General features: G+C 38.1%; 1 protein-coding gene across 1 annotated transcript in view; it reads right to left on the reverse strand.

Moving 5' to 3' along the window:
- Positions 1-20,745, reverse strand: part of Bzw2 (basic leucine zipper and W2 domains 2) — a 54,004-nt gene that overhangs the window by 16,757 nt on the left and 16,502 nt on the right. Inside the window, exons 2-6 of the mRNA XM_069996147.1 lie at positions 20,382-20,446; positions 12,460-12,636; positions 6,936-7,039; positions 4,486-4,551; positions 2,599-2,734 (exon numbers count right to left, since the gene is read on the reverse strand). Of these exons, the coding sequence (XP_069852248.1) occupies positions 2,599-2,734; positions 4,486-4,551; positions 6,936-7,039; positions 12,460-12,636; positions 20,382-20,439 (541 nt within the window). The 5' untranslated portion in view covers positions 20,440-20,446. The remainder of the gene's footprint in view (positions 1-2,598; positions 2,735-4,485; positions 4,552-6,935; positions 7,040-12,459; positions 12,637-20,381; positions 20,447-20,745) is intronic.

Consider the following 20,745-nt stretch of genomic DNA (forward strand, 5'->3'; position numbering starts at 1 on the left):
ACTGCAGTAAACCACTTGAATTCTAAATGATACTACTAATCACCATCAAGTCCCCTATTTTTATATTTATTGTTACAGGAGAAGCATATATCCTTATATATCAATTGGACACATAGCTTCCAGTTACTGGCAAGCAAAATCATTCAACTGATCTGTAATTTACAAAGCCAGCAAATTTGCCTATTTTTCTTCATTTAAATAAACAGAGGGAAGTAGGTAAAAATTCTGGCTATAATAAAACATGCACTATACGCTGGAAATAATTTTATGTTAACAATTTATTAACAAAAACTTTTTTTTTTTTTTTTTGGTTATTGTTGAGATAAAACCCAGAATCCTCAGATATGCTAGGTAGGTACTCTACCACTATATTATATGCTGGCCAACAACATGGATTTCTAGCATCATCATTACCTCAGAAAATCAATATGAATAAATTTACATAATTCAATCAACACTAGGCTGTCATCTGTCTATTAAGTAAGAAAAAAATGAAGGTATACTTGAAACTAGTAGTTAGAATACAGATTATATAAGCCAATTAAGTTACATGGGAAGTGGCTCCTGATATCAAGTTTGGGAAGTTTGTTTGTAGTCAATATTCTTTCTATTTAGTAGGACGACCCTCTTGGACATTTTCTGGATGGGTAGGTGAGTACAGTTTTAATGCCTTGGTCCTTTCCTAATCAGGAAGTAAGAATTTCACCCTCTAGTTTTTATAAAGATGGCAGAGTATCTTAGGCACTATGTCACTTCCATGCAAAAGCATTTCTCCTTTCCCTGTTTTACTATAAAAAATTTTGGTCACATAGGAAAGTTGAGCAATTGAAATCCTCATAAAACTACTATGTGGTTTCTCCAGCTGTTAATATTTGCTATATTGATTTTATCACACAGTTACCTATTTATCCATCCCAAAATCTAATTTGGAGATATGTTTCAAATGAAGGTATAAGTATTACTTGTGTTTTTAATAAAATGAGAAAGGTGATTTTTAAAAAAAAAAATGATTGCTTGGATGATATAATGATCATTAATGTTCAAAGATTAAATTCTACCTTGTTTTTCTATGTGCAAAATGGCTGAAAAATATAAGTAGGATGCATAAGTCACCATAAATTCTTTTCAGAATAGCTTTCAAATATCCCAATCTTAACGACATTCTCACATGAACAGAATCTGGATTGTCATAAATCTAAGCTATTTTAAGCCGAACACTATAAACAATGTCTGAATAATACCATCTGACTCGATTTACTTTCCCCTCCCTTAGCTATAAGAAACTATACTTTCTTTCATCATGGGCACGAATGAGGCTAGGACTTTATGTATGTGTAGGAGGAAAACTTTTTAAGTTCTCAGAAGAAACAGATGTTCCCACAAAAGATCTTTTATTTTTGAGGAAAATAAAACTGTTTTGTGTTATATTCTAATTTGAATATCATTATCCTCCTAAAAGAAAACAGCCTACTGTTGTTTTATTCCATAACTAAGTCATTATATGCATGCCTGTCAAATTTATAATGCCTTAAAATTAAGAAAAGCCTCTTTCTGATGTAGGAGTTTCTTTGTAAAGATAACAGTCTTAAAGACCGAATATCTTGGGGCTGGGAAGGTGGCTCAGTGGTAGAGTGCTTGCTTTGCATGCTCAAGGCCCTGGGTTCGATTCCTCAGCACCACATAAGCAAAAAGAAAAAAAAGCCGGAAGTGGCGCTGTGGCTCAAGTGGTAGAGCGCTAGCCTTGAGCTGAAGAGCTGAGGGACAGCGCCCAGGCCCAGAGTTCAGGCCCCACGACCGGACCCAAAAAAAAAAAAAAAAAAAAGACCGAATATCTTTTGTGGTTTTTTTTGGTAGTGAGTAGAGCTTGAACTCAGGGCCTGGTTGCTGTCCCTGAGCTTTTGGGCTTAAAGCTAGTGCTCTACCACTCTGAGCCACAGCTCCACTTCTGGTGTTTGGTGGTTAATATGGAGTTAAGAGTCTCATGAACTATCCTGCCCAGACTGGTTTCCAACAGCAATCCTTAGCTCTCAGCTTCCTGAGTAGCTAGGATTACAGGCCTGAGCCACCAGCACTGAGCCAAGACCGAACAGCAGGAAGTGGTGCCCAGATCTCGAGAGCAGACAATTTAGCAGTGTGGTTCTGTCTGAGGGACATTTTAAAAGATTTTTTAAAAAGGTATTTTTGCTTGTTATGTTAGATGGAAATAGGTGCCACAGGCTGACCATTTTGTGTCTAAGAACCACTAGGTTAAATATCCCACAAGGCACAAAACATTCCTGCACAATGGAACTTTGTCCAAAGAGTCTAACAACACCTTCACTGAGAGCAATGTTTTGGATCTGTTTAATTTCAGGGTATCCAACACAGGGATTGAGTCATCTGCTTAAGATCATAGTTTATGAATAGACTCTACATGACTCCATATTCATGCATATTTTTTCGTTTAACTTCCTACAATGCATATGTACACTTTTTAAAAAATGTTTTAAACCTTCCTCCTTGCCTGTCTGTTACCGAGAATAAGCAATAGAGGATACTGAAAAAGAGGCATGGATACATTTCCATGTTTCCTTTTCTGCTTCCATCGAAAACAATTACCTTCTTTGACTAGGCTGTCAGTGAAAAGGCTGGTGAGGATGGTGGCAGGAAGGGTGCCGTTGCCCAGCAGGATTCCAGACAGCATTGCCAACTTTGTCTGCTCTGCTTCAGAAAAGGCTTTAAGGAAGAGGAGAAGCTGTGGGTCAAACAAAAGAAACCATGTCTATAAAGCAAAGGACCAAGTAGGAAGTTAACAAGAAGAATGTCCATCCACGCTGACATGTGCAAAAGCAAGAGGTCTTATGTAGAGCTTAGCTCTTCGACACTAGAAACACGCATATCCAAGTATAAACAGACACTATGGAAAATCATATTATCAGGTGCAATGCCTTTCCTCTAAGTTCATTCACACAAACCTGGAAGTATAAGAATTTGACACACACACACACACACACACACACACACACACACACACACACACACACACACACACACACACACACACACACACACACACACACACACACACACACACACACACACACACACACACACACACACACACGAGAGACATGTAGAGAACAGTGTATACAGATAATTCATATTTGGCTATGCACATGGAAAAAAAACATGTAAGCACACACACATGAACATAAATGTTTTTTGAAATAAACTTTCAAAGAAAGTTTCAAAGGAAGTTGTTTTACTTGGGGTGAGCAATTTGTCTACCCTCTGCATATCCCACCCATTTTTTCCAGGGAAGAATGTAACTTTTTATGGCAAACAAACAAACAAAAAACAAACAACATAGACAGGAGTCCATGATAAGCTTCTGATAGTTAAAACAGTCTTTTCTTGAGTCACAGCATAAAACAGTGTTCAAAGCAAGAGTACTGAGGGAGAAGAGAATCTTCTAAGTTCTTCTTTCATTCATTCTTTGTTGCTGGGGCTTGAACTCAGGGCCTTGGCACTGTCCCTTAGCTTTTTTTTGCTCAAGGCTGGTGCTGTACCATTTGACCCACACCTCCATTTCTATCTTTTTTGCCGATAGAATCTTGGAGAGTCTTATGTGCTTTCCTACTGAGCTGGCTTCTAATTGTGATCAGATCTCAGCCTCTAGAGTAGTTAGGATTATAAACATGAATCAATGGTACCTGTAGAATCTCCTATGTTCTTAATGAATTAAAAATACTGCAATTCAAACATGCTATTTCTTGGATCATATAGCATTATATATCAGGTCTGAAAAATTCTTTTAAGTGGAGCAGTGAAATGATATAATTTTAAAAAAGTAATTTTATTGGCAATGCACTTTTTTTTTTTGTCAATGCACTCTTCAATATCAAACACAAAAATCACTTTGAACAGGGGTTAATAAGTAGCAAAGAAGTCTGTGTTAAGGCAGTTTTCTTCTTGTGGTTACTTTTATTACTTAGGCAAGTGTATAGAACAATGGCAAAGCAACATACAAAACTAGAACAAATTAACACATGGAGTCCCACAGAAGAATATGAGTAAAATATTAGAAAACAAGTTGTACTTTACTGTAAAGCTGAACTTGGTTACTGTTGATTTGGGGACTTACTAAGGACCAATGCCTGTCAATCACCTTATTGATTGCCACAAGCTAGGTAAGGTATACATAGCTATTTTACTGATGAGAATAGGCACTGAATTCTTACTACTTTGCTGCAATGCAGCCACCAAAAGTTAAAGGATTTCACTGCTTGTTAGTTGCTGTGCCATGCTCTCACACAGACTTTAACTTATTAAAACAACTTGTTAGATTTTTATCTTATCACATACACCCTGATGTGTGTTAAGATGACATTGGGCCAATCATGGATTACATACACAATAAGTGCAAACTTTTTGTCCCCTTCTATACAAACTTTAACTTCTTCTGTTGTCACTATAAACAGGAAAACATTATGTTTGAATGTTTACCTTTTTCATTTCATCTTCAAATGCCTTTTCCAAATACTTATATCTCCTGATGAGTTTATTGAAGACCTAAACATAGAATTGAATTGTTAAATATGGTATGTAAACAATTTCAAAAGCTATCGAAGGAATTACAGAAATTCACTGTAAGAATCCCATTGGTCAAAACTGCTACTATTACTATTATTCCTCTTCCTCTTCCTACTCCTACTTTCACTACCATGACCTACAGTTATATGATACAAGAACTATAAGTATTTCAAAAGTAACTACATCCTAGGAAAAGGATAAACACATTAGAATAAATCAAATTCATTCAAGGACAGAATGGGGAGAAAAAGCTAAATGCATATGAAAATAAAATGAATGGAGAGAGAAGGGGCTGGGAAGGTAGCTCAGTGGTAGAGCGCTTGCCTTGCATGCATGAGGCCCTGGGTTCGATTCCTCAGCACCACATAAGCAAAAAGAAAAGAGCCGAAAGTGGCGCTGTGGCTCAAGTGGTAGAGCGCTAGCCTTGAGCTGAAGAACTGAGAGACAGCGCTCAGGCCCAGAGTTCAGGCCCCAAGGTCGGACCCCCCCCACCCCCGCCAAAAAAAATGAATTGAGAGGATTTTTTGAAACTACAAAATGAAGAGACTGAAAATAGACAATGATATGACTTGCTGGGGAGGAGAACAAAGTTTAAGGCAGATTATTCCCTAGGGGACAGCAAATGGGTTTTTTTTGTCAGAGGAGCTGGTAATGAAGGATTACTGGCCTCCACAATCCTCTGAAGCAGGGTTGCTGCTACCCATCAGATCCTAGACTGTTTTGACGTGGAATCATGTTTTTATTTAAAGAGATCTTATAAATATTGATTATTCTTAATAACTGAGTAAACACTGTTAGATTATAGTTCCTTTCTTATGCTCACATGATACACTCATTCAATTTTTTTTATCATATTTCTTAATGAATTACAATGTATCCTAAGAGTCAAAATTATATGTCAGTAGACCAGAGAATTGACAGCTGTAAGTAAAAGAAACAAAATGTCTCTAAGTCCTACAAATTTGAAAAAGAATCAAACTGTCCTCAATCCTACAAATTTGAGTTCAGTTTAACACTAGTAACTCACAAATTTCTTAACATTATCATTAGTAGGAAATATAGCTCTATTTATTCAGAAATAGAGCTTCAACGGTAAATGTCTAACTAGAAAGCAAATGAACTAGCCTAGTTTATAAAACTCATCTCTAATGCCAATATTCTCCTCCACTTAATTTCTCTCTAATCAGACATCCCATTGGCTAGATTTTCAATCTGTAAATACTCAGTAATTTTTAAACTGAAAAATATTAAAATCTTTTAAAAGATGAGCTAGAGGCATAGATCAACTGTAGAGTACTTTCTGAACAAATTAAAGGTCCCAGAGTCTTAATACTACTAACATCAAATAAGCAAACAAACAACAAACAAAAACAAAACATCCTTTAGATACAATTAAGAGGCATACTCCATTATCATTTACATTTATGTGAATAGTTGAATTGAATTTCTTATAGAATATATCTTATATTCTTATCTTTTTTTGGGTCCGGTCGTGGGGTTTGAACTCTGGTCCTGGACGCTGTCCCTCAGCTCTTCAGCTCAAGGCTAGCGCTCTACCACTTGAGCCACAGCACCACTTTCGGCTTTTTTTTCTTTTTGCTTATGTGGTGCTGGGGAATCGAACCCAGGGCCTCATGCATGCAAGGCAAGCTCTCTACCACTGAGCCACCATCCCAGCCCTATTCTTATCTTTTTTATTCCCCCATTGGCATTCCCTTGTATTAGCATTAATTTGATCTTGAAAATGTCCCATGGGAAATGGAAGGGGCATTATCATTATATGCCAGATGAAGAAACTGCTAGCAGGCATCAGAGTACAAGTTTGGACTTAGAAATTACTATTTTTGTGAACTATCCTTATACACTTGAGTGGGACTTTTTGTTTTTGTTTTTGTCAGTTGTGGGGCTTCAACTCTGGGCCTAGGAGGTGCATTCTACCACTTGAGCCACAGCACCACTTCTGGTTTTCTGGTGGTTAATTGGAGATAAGAGTTGCACGGACTTTCCTGCCTGGGCTGGCTTTGAACCCTGATCTCAGTCTCCTCAGTAGCTAGGATTATAGGCATAAGCCACTGGGCCCTGCTTAAGTCCCACACATTGAGTGAATTAAACAACAGAAATTTATCATAGCACCATTATAGAGGCTGCAGGTCTAAAACCAATCAGCCCAATAAGGTTGGATGCTGTTGAAGCTTGTAGAGAATCATTTCACTCCAGGCTCATGCTGGCTGAGTGACAAAGCTTGATGTTCCTGGCTTGAATGGGACATTTTAAGCATTTGATTACAATATACTTCATATGTTTAACATCCCTACTTAAGAATAAGTTCTCTTCTCTTTAATCAGTTCCAACTATCTAACTACCTGAGCATAGTTTCGGATGGTTTCATGATCTTCATTTGCTGAAAACACACAGTGGTTGGTCATCTTGGTCTTGTCGCCATCATCTATGCGTGTTCCTCCTGGGGCTGTAATGATATTATGGTTAGGACAATACCAAAATACCAAAGGCATTTACAGAACATACCATTTTCTTCATGTCAAGAAAAATAGAAGTAGTATTCTAAATACAAACACAGTCATGTTGCTATACAGTTGTCTCTCACAGAAAATACCAATCGGTTACACCATTTCAAATACAAACACAGAGTATAATATTCTTGCTCCACATCCTCACCTTCATTGGGCCTTATTACTAGAAACCTGCTTCTTTCCAAAGAATACTTTTAATCATGGAATCTAAAGAACAACCATCATTCAGGGAGCTTACTTGCATTGTTCTCAGTACAGCTTCTGATGTTTCTCCTATTAGTACATAGGATTCTCCTGTCAGCCTTCATCTCCCAACTATGGGACTGAGTCATTCCTACTCTTTCTACCTTTCTGAATTCTGTTGGGTAGGTATTACAACTGTTCCCTCTGTCATACCAATCACAACTGAACAGGGAATAGTGTGTACTGTGACTTCTTTTTTTTTATTTTTTATTTTATTTGTGAACGTATTGTACAGAGGGGTTACAATTACATGGGCAGGATAATGCATATATTTCTTACCAAGCATTGCAGCCTCCTCCTTTGTTTACCCTTCACATCCTTCCCAGCCTCCCCCTCCCCCCCAATCCTCCCCCCTCCCCCCGCCCCCCCCATACCGACGTTGTAAAGCTCGTTTTTGACATGACAACTTGTGTACTGTGACTTCTTAACATTTGTACTGTACCACCCAGTAGCTCTGTTGGTTAGCTGACTATTTTATTCTATCATTTGGTCTAAATGGATTTAAAACAAAAGAATGCCCTTTTATTATCACCTAAATCATTCACCTTTCCTTATTCAAAGAATAAAGAAAGTATTGTATGTTCCAGTGCTGGCTACTGTAAGAACTGGCAGGAATGGAACATGAAGTTTTCTGGTTCTGCTTCATTAGAATTAGGACAAAAAGGTTTGAGCAGGCCAAGTCAGAGTAACAGCTTCCATACATTTAACAAGTATTTGTAGCACATGAACTCACACCAATAATTACAGTAGGCACTCAGAACATAACTGTGTTCAAAGCTGAGAGACAGGTTGGAAGAGTGATCAGCCATTTCTTTTATTTATTTGGGTACTTCAGTGTCTAACTGCCCTGCTTTACTTTGTGGTTTCAGATCGTTGCATGAAAAGGGCCACATATTATTTTGTTAGGAGACCCAGGCAAACAAGAGCTCAACTGAGTAATTAATACTGTCTTTCACTTATATTTTCCTTTATGGGATTCAGACTCCAGCACATAGTAATTTAAATTAGTTTCAGAGAAGTCAGCTCCTCCAGGAGCCCATTCTCAATTAATTCACGGACCAGATTTAATTAGCCCTTTTTAATGAATATAACCACCTAAAACAAAATTTTATTAAGCAAATAATCTAAAACCTTTGGACAAATTCCTATCTGATAAAAATTACATAACTGAGAAGTCTGGTTGTGATACTAGTCAGTTCTTTGAAGTTCAAAAAAATTGTTTTAACATAGTGAAAACACCTGTTACCTACTAATAATATTGTGCCATACTTTACATCTGAAATATTTTCCTTGATATTAGTACCAAGTATTAACTACCATTTTTAAGCTGGTTAGGGGGCCTGCTATTTTCTTTCTTTTCTTTTCCCTCCCTCCCTTCCTTCCTTTTATTTCTCCAATCCTAGGGCTTGAACTCAGCGCCTGGGTCTGTTCCTGAGCTTTTCTTCTGCTTGAGGTTAGCACTATCATTTGAGCCACAGTGCCACCTCTAGCCTTTTCTTTTTTGAGGAATTCAGCCCAGGATTTCATGTATGCTAGGCAAGCACTCTACCACTAAGCCATATTCCTAGCACCCTATTTTTTCCAAAGGCAAAGTAAAAGAGAAATATGTCTTATAAGCTGGGTGCCAGGGGCTCATGCTTGTAATTCTAACTACTTAGAAGGCTGAGATGTGAGGACTGATGTTTGAAGTCAGCTCAGACAAGATAGTACATAACACTCTTATCTCCAATTAACTACTAAAAAGCTGAAAGAGCTGTAGCTCAAGTGGTAGGCCAGTAGCCTTGAGCACAAAAGATCTGGGACAAGGTCTAGGCCCTGAGTTCCCTCCCTGGGATTGGCACAAACAACAACCACAACAAATTTCTTATAGCAATTATATATTGTATCAAGGGTAAAAACCTAAAAGACCAATATGGTTGTTGATTCCAAAACATAAAGAAAGGTAAATTTAAATTTTGTGGCTTTGAAAATTCTAACATACTGAACAAAGGGTTTACAGTAAAAGACTACACCTGGCTGGATTCACTAATTACATCATAAATCCAGACTCAGTAGGCATCGAGGCTGGGCCACTGTGCTTAGCAGATTGTGCCAAACATTTTGCCCTATTCTGCTTAATGTAGGGATGCAGCAGGAAGGAGTGAAATCTGCTTTGTAGACACACATCTCTTTATTACAATAAACAAAACCTTGAAATAAACAAAGAAAAAGGTACAGGTAATTTAACTCATATTAAAACAAATACTTAGAAACTACTTTTGCAAGTAATCGTCGACTCCTCAGCTGCGCCAAGATAAACTCAAGGCAGGATGAAAGTGACGTCTGGGCCTCCATTTTGCTTTGAGTCTCTCTCTTGCAGTTCCCTTAGATTTCAGGAAAGACAGGACTGATCATAAAGAACTTGTGACTGAAACCCCCTCAAGCAACAGAAAGCCCAGCAGGATAGACCACCTTTCCCAATGAGGAAAATTACTTATGATAAGAAACATGAGTCTGTACCCGGGAGCAATAAGTCAGCTCCTGGAGACCAGATTTCTCCCCTCGGGTGATAACAGCAGTAACTACTTAAAGCAGAACCAGAACTGAGATAATGAACAACCAGGCCACACTTTGACCAAGATTGACTAGCTACATAAATACCTTGACCCCTTCCCCAAATCTTCCTCTGTTTAACTCTAAAGCTAATGTGAAAGCCACGAAGATAAACTGAAATGCTTACTTTTCCCTTGTCCCAACCAACCTACCTGTGGAGATTTAAATCACTTATTTCTTGCCTTTCCACCACTACTTCCATTAAAGTTCTTTGGACTGAGTGGCTCAATCTAACACTTTGAAATCCCCAGAATTGGGCCTCTAGCCTACGACTTCAGCTATAATAAATATATGGGCGTGATTGAAAGCAGGAGTCATTTGAGAAGTGGCACCCGGAGAGTTTGAGAGTTAGTAAGAACTCTCAGTGGACTCAAGAGAGGGAAGAAATAAAAATAGTTCAGTATAGCCTGGATTATCACCCAGAATTGAAAACACTATGTACAGTTGTACTTCAGCAACAACAAGATAACGTATGATTGACTAATGCTGACTGCCAATATACTGATTTTTAAAAAATGCACTACAATTAATGGAACACTAAAAGCTAATAATCACCTATCAATTACTTAATTGACAAAGATCTAAAAAACTAAAAAATTGCTAAAGTTGGACATAAATAGAACTTAAGAATTTTGGCAAGTGCTAATTAGAACTTTTTCTTTTCTTGGTGCTGGTATGGGACTTTTGAGTCTTGAGTTCTTTTTCAATGTTTTCAATCATAGCTGGTGCTCTATCACTTGAGCCATGCTTCCAGTTCTAGAACATTCCCTCTGATAGTTACTTTTTCTCTCAGGTAGACTCAAGTAAGTATAAATATCTCCATCCTCTAATACATTAATAGTCTGCTAAGTGAATAAAGATATAATCAGGCAAGAGCATAAGGATGTGTATACAGATGTTGATGATGTTTATCATAGTAAAAACTGGCAACAAATATTCTTTTTTTACTTACCAAAACATTATTCAGTTCTTCATAATTACACAAGTGCTATCTTACACTATTATTTCTTGCACAGTTCCATTCTTTCCCTATCTCCCTCTTTCCTTCTACTCCTTACTCTATCCCTTGTATTATATAATTTGCAAAACCTATACTTTTAACTATTGTTAAAAGCTCAAAGTTCATCTTTAAGAAACCAGGTTCCCTTCTTCTATAACTGTACTGGGGAGTGGACTGAGTTTGTCAATCACTTTTAACTTATGAAATAAACATTTTTTAACATAGCACTGGCTGTAATACTTAAAAAAAATCACATAATAAGACATTCATGGGTATTAAAAACAAAATACATATACAAATTGCGGAGCACAGTATTATATTTGTATAGTATCACTCTGTTCTTTAAAGTTAAAAGAGATGCTAGAAAGGAATGAACCAAAGCATTAACAATGGTTTACCCCCCCCCCAGGTATTAAGATTTGATTATGTTATCTGTAGCTTTTATACTTGGACTTCAAGTTCCTCTAGTGATAATGAGTGATCTGCATAAGCAACACAATTAATTCAGCATTTAGTGAAACCAGCAATGCCTATAAAGGAACAGAACAGATACCCAAACAAATGCTGTAAAAATACATGCTTACAAGAAGCTCCATTCCCTCTTCTAGGGATATTCTTTGTGTCAAAGTCAAAGCAGATTAGTTTAAGTAGTGTTTCTCACTGAAAAGCAACAGGTAACATTTGGGCCAGGGGAATTTTACATTGTGTTAAATGTTTTTTGCATAGTAACCTACGTAGCCTAACTGGATTACATTCCCAAGTCATTTCCAAAATGCTTTGAACTACTTGCACATGTCCCCTAGACAAATGAAATCCACAGATCTGGGACAATGAACTTCTAGTAATGTATGGGTAGTATAGAAACCAATCATAAGAACTCAGATGTAAGAATGACTAAGAGAGGAAAAACATGTGGACCAGCTCTTACTCTGATGCCTCTGCTCTGTATGGCATAATTTTTACATGCTTTTACCAATCTTTAATAATCCAATCTTCTGCCTTTAATCCTTTTAGCTATTTTATATAGTATTCACAATTTAAATAATTTTTCTTTTGTCAGTCATGAGAGTTGAACTTGGGGACTGGGTGCTCAAGGCTAGTGCTCTATCATTTTGAGCCACAGCTCCATTTCTGGATTTTGCTGACTACTTGGACATACGAGGCTCACAGACTTTCCTGCCTAGCTGGCTTCAAACTGATCCTCAGATCTCAGCCTCCTGATTAGCTAGGATTACAAGGTGTGAGCCACAGGTACCTGGCTGCCATACTCTTCTAAACAAGAGTGGTTTTACTCTAATGTACTTAAGGATCAGGGACATATGGGACAATTTGTTTTTAGCTACAGCAAAGTGGACAACGGTGATATGTTAACAAAAGCAGTCCCATGTTTTTATTAATAGTAGGCTCTGATCTTTATTTATAGCAACTCTAATAAATCTGTTCATAAAGATTCTATCTTATAAAGAGAATTTACAACAGAATTGAGATACCTGCTAAAAGATACTATATTACAGGGCTTACCAAGCATACTGCCAGCCACCAGGATGTCAAAGAGTGTGTCTGCATAGCGACGGTAGTCTAATCTTGAGCCGGTGGAGTCCAGAAATTTGGCTACAGCCTCAAGGTCATCACCAGCTTCATTAAGCCCCTGGACAAGTGTATCCCTGAAAACTGTGGGTTCGAATTTCTCTTTTTCATCTGAAATTTAAAAAAAAAATCATAAAATTACTTCTTTATATATACCTTATATTCTTCATAGACTAGGCGCCCTTCCCTTTGTTCCTTAATACTATTATGTAGAAGTAGAGGGACAATGTACATTTTCCTATCAGACTTTCACCTCCTGAAAACCCTTCTTTAAATATTTATTCAGGTAAATAGTATATTTCCATTCAAAGGAGCCATACGTATATTTTAACCAATACACTCATTTATGTTCATTTATGCCAGCTATAAGTTAGGCCAATGTCACCTATTAACTCTAACCATGAAAGAAAAATTAAGTTGTCATTTTAACTAAGATTCAGAAAGAAGATGATTTAGATTCCACATTTTCCCAACTTTCTCAGATAATTCTCCAAGTATACAAAAGTATAAATATAAGCAGATTGAGAAATAGAAAATAAGAAGTGATAGTTCTTTTATAGGACATACTATTCTAGAAATAGAAAAGCTATACTATTCTAGAAATAGAAAACAGATTATATACATTAATTGATTGCATTCATGCAAATCTTTTTTTTCTGTGCTGTGGCTGGGATTTGCACTCAAGGTCTCTTGCTCTTGATCAGCTTTTTTGTTCATGTTTGCACTCTACAACTTGAGCCAAATCTAAACTTCTAGCTTTTTGCTGATTTATTGGAGATTAAGAGTCTCATGGATTTGTCTGTCTGAACTGGCTTGGAACTTTGATCCTCAGATCTCAGCCTCCTGAGTAGCTAGGTTTATAGGCATGAGCCATGTATGGGTGTATGAGTCACACTTTTTTTTTGGGAGGGGGGCCTGGTCATGGGGCCTGGGCGCTGTCCCTCAGCTCTTAAGGCCAGTGCTCTACCACCTGAACCGCAGCACCACTTCCAGCTTTTTTCTTTTTGCTTATGTGGTACTGAGGAATCAAACCCAGGGCCTCATGTATGCAAGGCAAGCACTCTACCACTGAGCCACCTTCCCAGCCCTCACACTTAATCTACTGAAACAGCACACACTGAATAGATCTGCAAATCTCTACTGTAAATTCATGAGAATATGTGAAAACAGTAAATATTCTGAGTATTTTGTAGATCACCTGGAAGGGCTTCAGGGGATTTAAGGGAAAACAGATGTTGTATAACTTTTTATCCTCAGCCAACATTGCTTAGATAAATATAGAACAACCACAGAGGTACTCATTAAATGTATAAATGAGTTGCATACACAAATGTGGAGACATGACATGTTGTTTCTAGAAGTAAGAATAGAAGGAGCTCTGGTCTTGACTCTAGAGACAATCTTTGTGTCAGGTTGATTTGTAACTAGATGTTGAAGGAGAGGAGATAAAGGGGAAGAGGATGGCAAGGGTGGAGGAACAGAAGAGTACTATAAATATATTTCATGAATAAAAATGAATTCTTAGCCTTGGTGCCAAAGGCTTACATCTATAATCCTAGCCACTCAGGAGGCTAAGATCTGAGAATTTTGGTCTTCAGCCAGACTGGCTAGACAAATCCTCAAACCTCTTCTTAATTAGCCAGTGAAAAGTAGAGCTCTGGCTCAAGTTGTAGAGCATCTAGCCATGAGATGGGGGAAAAGACAAATGAGAAATCCTAAGGCCAAAAAGCAAAACAAAACACAAAAATAAACTTAGAAGCTAGGCGTTGGTGGCCCACGTCTGTAATCCTAGCTACTCAGGATGCTGAGATCTGAGGACCCCAGTTCAAAGCCATCCTGGGCAGGAAAGTGGACGAGACTTGTCTCCAATAAACCACTCAGGAAACAGGAAGTGGTGCTGTGGCTCAAGTGGTAGAGTGCTAGCTCGAGCTGAAAAGCTGAGGGACAGCGCCCAGGCCCAGAGTTCAAAGCCCCATGACCAACAAAAAACAAAGACAAAAACAAAACAGAAAAAAACAACCAACTTAGAAATGTTAAATATGATAGGTAAGTAAAAAAACTAAGAACTGAGAGAGAAAGCCTAGAGTACCTATTAGAAATTAGAAACAAAAATTAAACAAGGTTAAAGATCTAGAACAGTAACAAGGTAAGGAAACATAACTACCTAACTGTGGCAAAAATTATGGCATTAAAAAAAATGAAATAATCCATGCAGACACATTTAAGGGAACATCGCCATTCTCAAGTTGTAGGGGCAAACAAAACAAAAAAATAACAAGAAACTGAATGACAGGAATTGTTCCAATTCATGAAATAGAAAATTTCTTCTGAAGAAAACACCTAGTATTCTTGTGTTCAGCCAAAATACTAACAAGGATCAAAGCAAAGTGAGCATATAGAGCCTCACAGTAAAGAATAACTAAGGAGGGCTGGGAAAGTGGCTCAGTGGTAGAGAGCTTGCCTTGCATGCATGAGGCCCTGGGTTCGATTCTTCAGCACCACATAAGCAGAAAAAAAAGCCGGAAGTGGTGCTGTGGCTCACATGGTAGAGCACTAGCCTTGAGCTGAAGAGCTGAGGGTCAGCGCCCAGGCCCAGAGTTCAGACCCACGACTGGACCCCCCCCCCCCCAAAAAAAAGAATAACTAAGGAGTAAGCTATGAGATCCTGGGGTGAGGAGGGGGAAAAAGAAAAGAAAAGAAAACATAAGAGATGGGCAAGGAGTAATCTCATGGATGATGAGAAGGGGTATTTCCAGCATTTCAAGTCAACAGCTCTGCAGCAGGTCTTGACAGTAGCCAGACCATGACTGTTCAATATGACAAGAAAATGTGACATGATGTGCTCTCTCTAAGAATTCCTTCAGTATACTCTCCTCACTAGAATTCCTAAGGTGCTTTTCATTATAAGTTTTACATAACAAAAGGGCAAGCCAAGACTGACTAGTTAGTTTCAAGGCATAGAAAACAAAGTCCAAAGATGATAAATTATACAACTTATTTAGTTTAATTCAGTGATTACAAGTTGATATTGAGAAAGGTGTAAGTAATCAAATGAACAGTTCAACTATGAAAAGCAATTACAAAGTCATAATAATATGAACTGCTTACACTGGTCTAGATGAAGCTTGTGTACACTGAGAGGCTACTGCAGGACTTGGGACAGGAGAGAAGCAAATGAGTGGGGACAGGCAAAAGAGAGCTGACATTGCCTTTAATACCTAGAGCAGAGGATCAAGAAAAAACCATACAAGATTGCTGTTTGGCTGCATGAATGTAAAAATTAAAAGCAGCACTTAGGAGAGTTGAAAGAGATTTTGTGGGGGAACAGACCTGCTGCTGTTAGAACATGTCTTGCAGAACTGTTTGACTATTTAAACCATGTGCTTGCATAATTTTGATAAAATTAAAACTACATTTTAAAACCAAACCGTCTGGTTTGTGCAGACTGACAGGCTTGCACTTCTCTAGCAGACAGGATGGGCTGTAAGTAGTTAACACTTACATCAGCTTCAGAACAAAGAGAATGGCATTACTTGTACCAGTTGGAGTCATGGGGTTTAAGATACCATAAAGACATACACATAAACTAACTAGAACAATAATCACCATAAACTAGAGAAAAAAAAGTTCTTTTGATTCCATAAGCAAAACATCATTGCAGTCAAACAAAACACAACAGAAAAAAGAAAAGTATAATTAGGGTCTTATTGGGTGGAGGTAGAAGGGAAATGGCTAAGAATTCTAGAGAGGGCTGGAGGAGGGGAATTATTATATCTCTAAGCTACAGAAACTCACTGACAAGCAGAGAAAATTTCACCTCATCCTCAGGATCTAGCCAAAGGGTAATTCTTCATCCTAGGAAAAAGATGTTGTCTTTCCTGTAATACCAGAACACAGGATATGAAAAGACCACAAATCTGTGACTAGCTTTAGTTGAGGCCATCTCCACCATGACATTTACCACATATTTGTGTATTGACTCAGGTGGTAAATCAGATTCTGATGATATGAAAATTACAAACTGAAGCACTGGGAACTATGAATTGGTAAATGAGGAAAGTCTCAGCTGTGCCAAGAATCCATACAGAAGATTTTTTGTTTTGAATTTGAGACAACTTAAAAACTTGTCATTGTGGGGAGAAAAAAAAAGAGGGCTTCAATTTTCTATTATAATTTTCCAAGAGAAATGCCAGGAAAGAAGAAAAGCAAAAGCAGAAAGATAACACATCATGGCTAAGGACATTACAATAGTGATGCATTCATCAGGTCAAATGAGGTATAGGTCACTTACGGCTTGACAATTAAAGATATCCTTTTCATATGAAACAGGAATATATTCTTGTAGTTTATATTCTTCATTTAAGGGTAAAAGAGCAGAAATGCTAACAACATCCTAAAACAATATGCCATGCCTCCTTTGTTTCATTTTGGCAAATCAAAACTCCTTTGAATTAGGAGAAATATAATTAGGGTCTCAAATTTATACTGTGTTGGTGAGTCACAAATGTGACACTGAATCATTAGCCATAATAGCCCTTGTACTGACCTGGAGAAACTGGCCTGTTCCTGACATTCAACTATGCTTGTGCATTACTGACCTACATTCTTACTATCAGAACTACAGTAACTGGTTAGTAAAACATTTGTCTGACCTACTAATAAAGTGATAAATAACCTAACCTGTATATCTTCTCTAAGGTCACTAAGGCATAGTAAATAGATTCATATTTTCCTATACAGTATATAAATATGTTTCAGAATAAGTTTCTAATGCCACTTAGTGAAAAGTATTTTTCAGTGTTGAGGATTAAATGAGAGTCTTATGCAAATGGTAGTCCACTGCTCTTCCACTACCCCAGCCCTGGAAATATAACAGTAATTTAAAGCCAAAAGCACAGAGTTAAAATCTCAGAGGGTAACCTGAGTACAATGGTCACTTCGGGTGTCTGCTATTACTCACCTTCCTTTCTTTCCTGTTTTGTGCAATTTCTCTAAAACAAAAACTGCAGAAGCCATTTCAGTTATTAAATACTTTATTCAGTAAAGCAAAGCAATGGCCAAGTGGAGGAATCCTCAAACACGTAGGTTCCCACAGGTCACACTAGAAAAGTTTGGAGTGTGTACAAGATGAGGAAGATGTGACTATCTCATAATGGAAAGGAGGGTCTGGGTGGGTTCTGTAGAATATGTCCTAACACAATGTTTCATTTTGACATTAAACAATAAGAAACACTCCTTTCCCCTCCCCCTTTTTACATTGAGGTGAAGACACATCTGCAGAAAACAGCCAATCAAATGACCTTTAGATATAATCAGTAGGTTCTCCCCTTCAGTTTTTTTTTGGTTGGTCATGGTGCTTGAACTCTGGGCCTGGGCGCTGTCCCTCAGCTCATCAGCTCAAGAGGAGAGCTCTACCACTTGAGCCACAGTGCTACTTCCGGTTTTCTGAGTGGTTTATTGGAGATAAGAGTCTCACAGACTTTCTTGTTGGGGCTGGCTTTAAACTGATCACTCAGCTCTCAGCCTCCTGAGTAACTAGGACTATAGGCATGAGCCACCGGTGCCCAGCTACCCCCTGTAACCAATCATTTACTTAAACCCACCCCATTATAATGGCAAAAAAAAAAAAAAAAAGGCAAAGCAAAATACTCAGGAGGAAATTCACAAGAATGAAGAGCAGAATATGAAGTTCACACAATTTTTTTTTCCTTGTCAGGTACAAAATGGCTTAAAAGTGTTGCTTGAACCCCCAGTAGATCTGAGGTTTATGAGCCCAGATCAACTGGCAAACTACTTCTTCTTTGTGCTCTCTAAGTATTCTTGGGGTATAATTTTGACCATCAAATCAGAGGCAAATCTGTTCATAATTAGAGAAAAGCCTTTTCATGCCAATCTAAAGGCTGATGGAAAGGGCCGGTTCAGTTGTCGAATCATGCCTGCTGTTAAACAAGGTTGTGAGGCTTGGTTACAGTGAATCAGCACCAGACTGGTTGAGAATCAAGATGGAGAGACCAGATCTGGGATCAGCCTGTTTGTTTTAGTAGGTTGCCCCAAATCTTCCTATGATAAGGCTTTGGAACTCTGTTGCTCATTTCTGATAACTCCTTCATAACTCAACTGTGTCTTTGTGCATGTGACTGGCATAATGCATGCTGGGTAGCATACCTCCTTAACATCTGTTTCCAGAATCCAACGGGGAACTGCAGCAAGGACACAATTTGGGAGGGAGAGAGAGGGCACAGCTACAGTTTACCTTATTGTAGCTAGGGATTTAAAAACAGAGAGTATACACACCAATCCTGTATGGATTGACTATGTCTGGTTACCTTTCAGTATCTTCATGTTTTGTGTACATGCAGCTTTTCTCAGCAGAGAGGAAACAGTAACATTCAGTCTTACTGCTAGCTAGTGACTCACAAGCACTTCTGATCCAATGCATCAATTGTGTTGGGCCTTCCTATGGAACTAGACTTACTATGTCAAGTGGTATGAAACATGGGCTGCTGAGTCTGCCTCAGTACTGGTACTGCCAACGGCACAGAATGGGGTGATTAATGAAATAGCACTCATAGATTGAATTATTTCTCAGCCACTGTTTAGTCTCAACATCAATCATCTTACAAACTCGCCTCATGTTTTCTCTTTGAAATTATTTCCCTAGTATTTTTATATCCCAGAAAACATAATTATGAAAAACTGACCATATAAGATAGAACGTACTTGTTTGTGCAAAACTGTATGTTTTTGCAAAAGTGACTTAACACATGCTTAAACACATGTTTAAAATATTTCCTTACACAGAAGATAAGAGATTGCAGCTATTATCAAATTGGGTCTACGCAAAAAGTACTTTGGGGAAGTGAAAAGCGAAACAAGAAAACTTTTCACCATCATTCTCCCTAATGTACTGCTCTTAGTATTGTCACCCCTGCCATCACTATGTTCTTAAAAATCAAAAGCAAATGCTGACGTTAAAAACTAGTCTAGGTTTTTTTTTTTTTTTTTGGTGCTGTTCCTGGGACTTGAACTCAGGGCCTGGGCACTGTCTTTGAGCTTTTTTTGTTGAAGGCTAGCACTCTATTGCTTTGAGTCACAGCTCCACTTCTGATTTTTGGGTGGCTTCTTGGACATAAAAAGAGTTTCACAGACTTTCCTGCCTGACCTGGCTTTGAACTAGGATCTTTCCTCAGATCTCAGCCTCCTGAATAGCTAAGATAGCTAAAGTAAGAGCCACTAATGCCCAGCTTACTTCCAGCTTTTTGGTGGTTATTTGGAAATAAAGATTTCATGAACTTTCCTGCTGGGCCATGGAAGACTATGATCCTTAGATCTCAGCCTCACAAGTACCTAGGATTATAGGTGGAGCCACCTATGGCTAGCTATGCTTTTTAACAGCAAACTTTATTAATTACTTTTACCTTAGGGGCCGGGGTCATGAAACATAACTCTGGTAAAATGACATCGAGTACCTGAGCAATTGGAAGCTCTACTGCTGACATGGAGAACTAGGTTCTACAGAGTACAAAAGATTAATGAGGATGGAATATTAGAATTTTCCCACTGCAGTATTAAACTTTTGAGCAGAATCTTAAATTAGGAAAACAAGAGTGGATGAGTAGAGTTGGAAGAGCCAGGGAGAATTATGAAAGGAGTGGCATTGATCATGATGACATGCTGAACATGATGATGACATGATGACATGCTGATGACATAATGACAAACTGACATGCTGAACTGAAATTTCTCTGTACAACTACTTAAAAGATAACAAAAAACCCCAATATTCCTGCGCGCACGCATCGCGTGCGTGCACACCCACACCCCCCCCCCCCCACATATCCCCTTCCACAACTTACCCCTTTTCCGAGTTTTGAACCGCTGGCCTGTTAGCACTGGCTTCTGATGCTTATTCATAAAATTTCTAAAAAACAAAAATATACATTACAGATGTGAGGTCAGCATTAGGCAAACTTAGGGAGATCCTAACACAAAACCCAAATAGAAGCAACAGGGCTGGTAGCTCAAGTGATTGAGCACTTGACTAGCATGTGCAATGGTCTGTGTTCAATTCTCACCTAGTACCAGAAGAATACATGAATAACAAGTAACCAGAAATAAATAAGTAAACTTTTAAAAAAAATGTCAGTCAGTCTTGGGTTTGAACTCAGGGTCTGGATGCTAACATTCTCTACCTAAGGCTAGTACTCTACCAGATCTTAG

This window comes from Dipodomys merriami, unplaced genomic scaffold (genome assembly GCF_024711535.1).
Source record: "Dipodomys merriami isolate MVZ:Mamm:240054 unplaced genomic scaffold, mDipMer1.0.p SCAF_5, whole genome shotgun sequence".
NCBI classification, from domain to species: Eukaryota; Metazoa; Chordata; class Mammalia; order Rodentia; family Heteromyidae; genus Dipodomys; species Dipodomys merriami.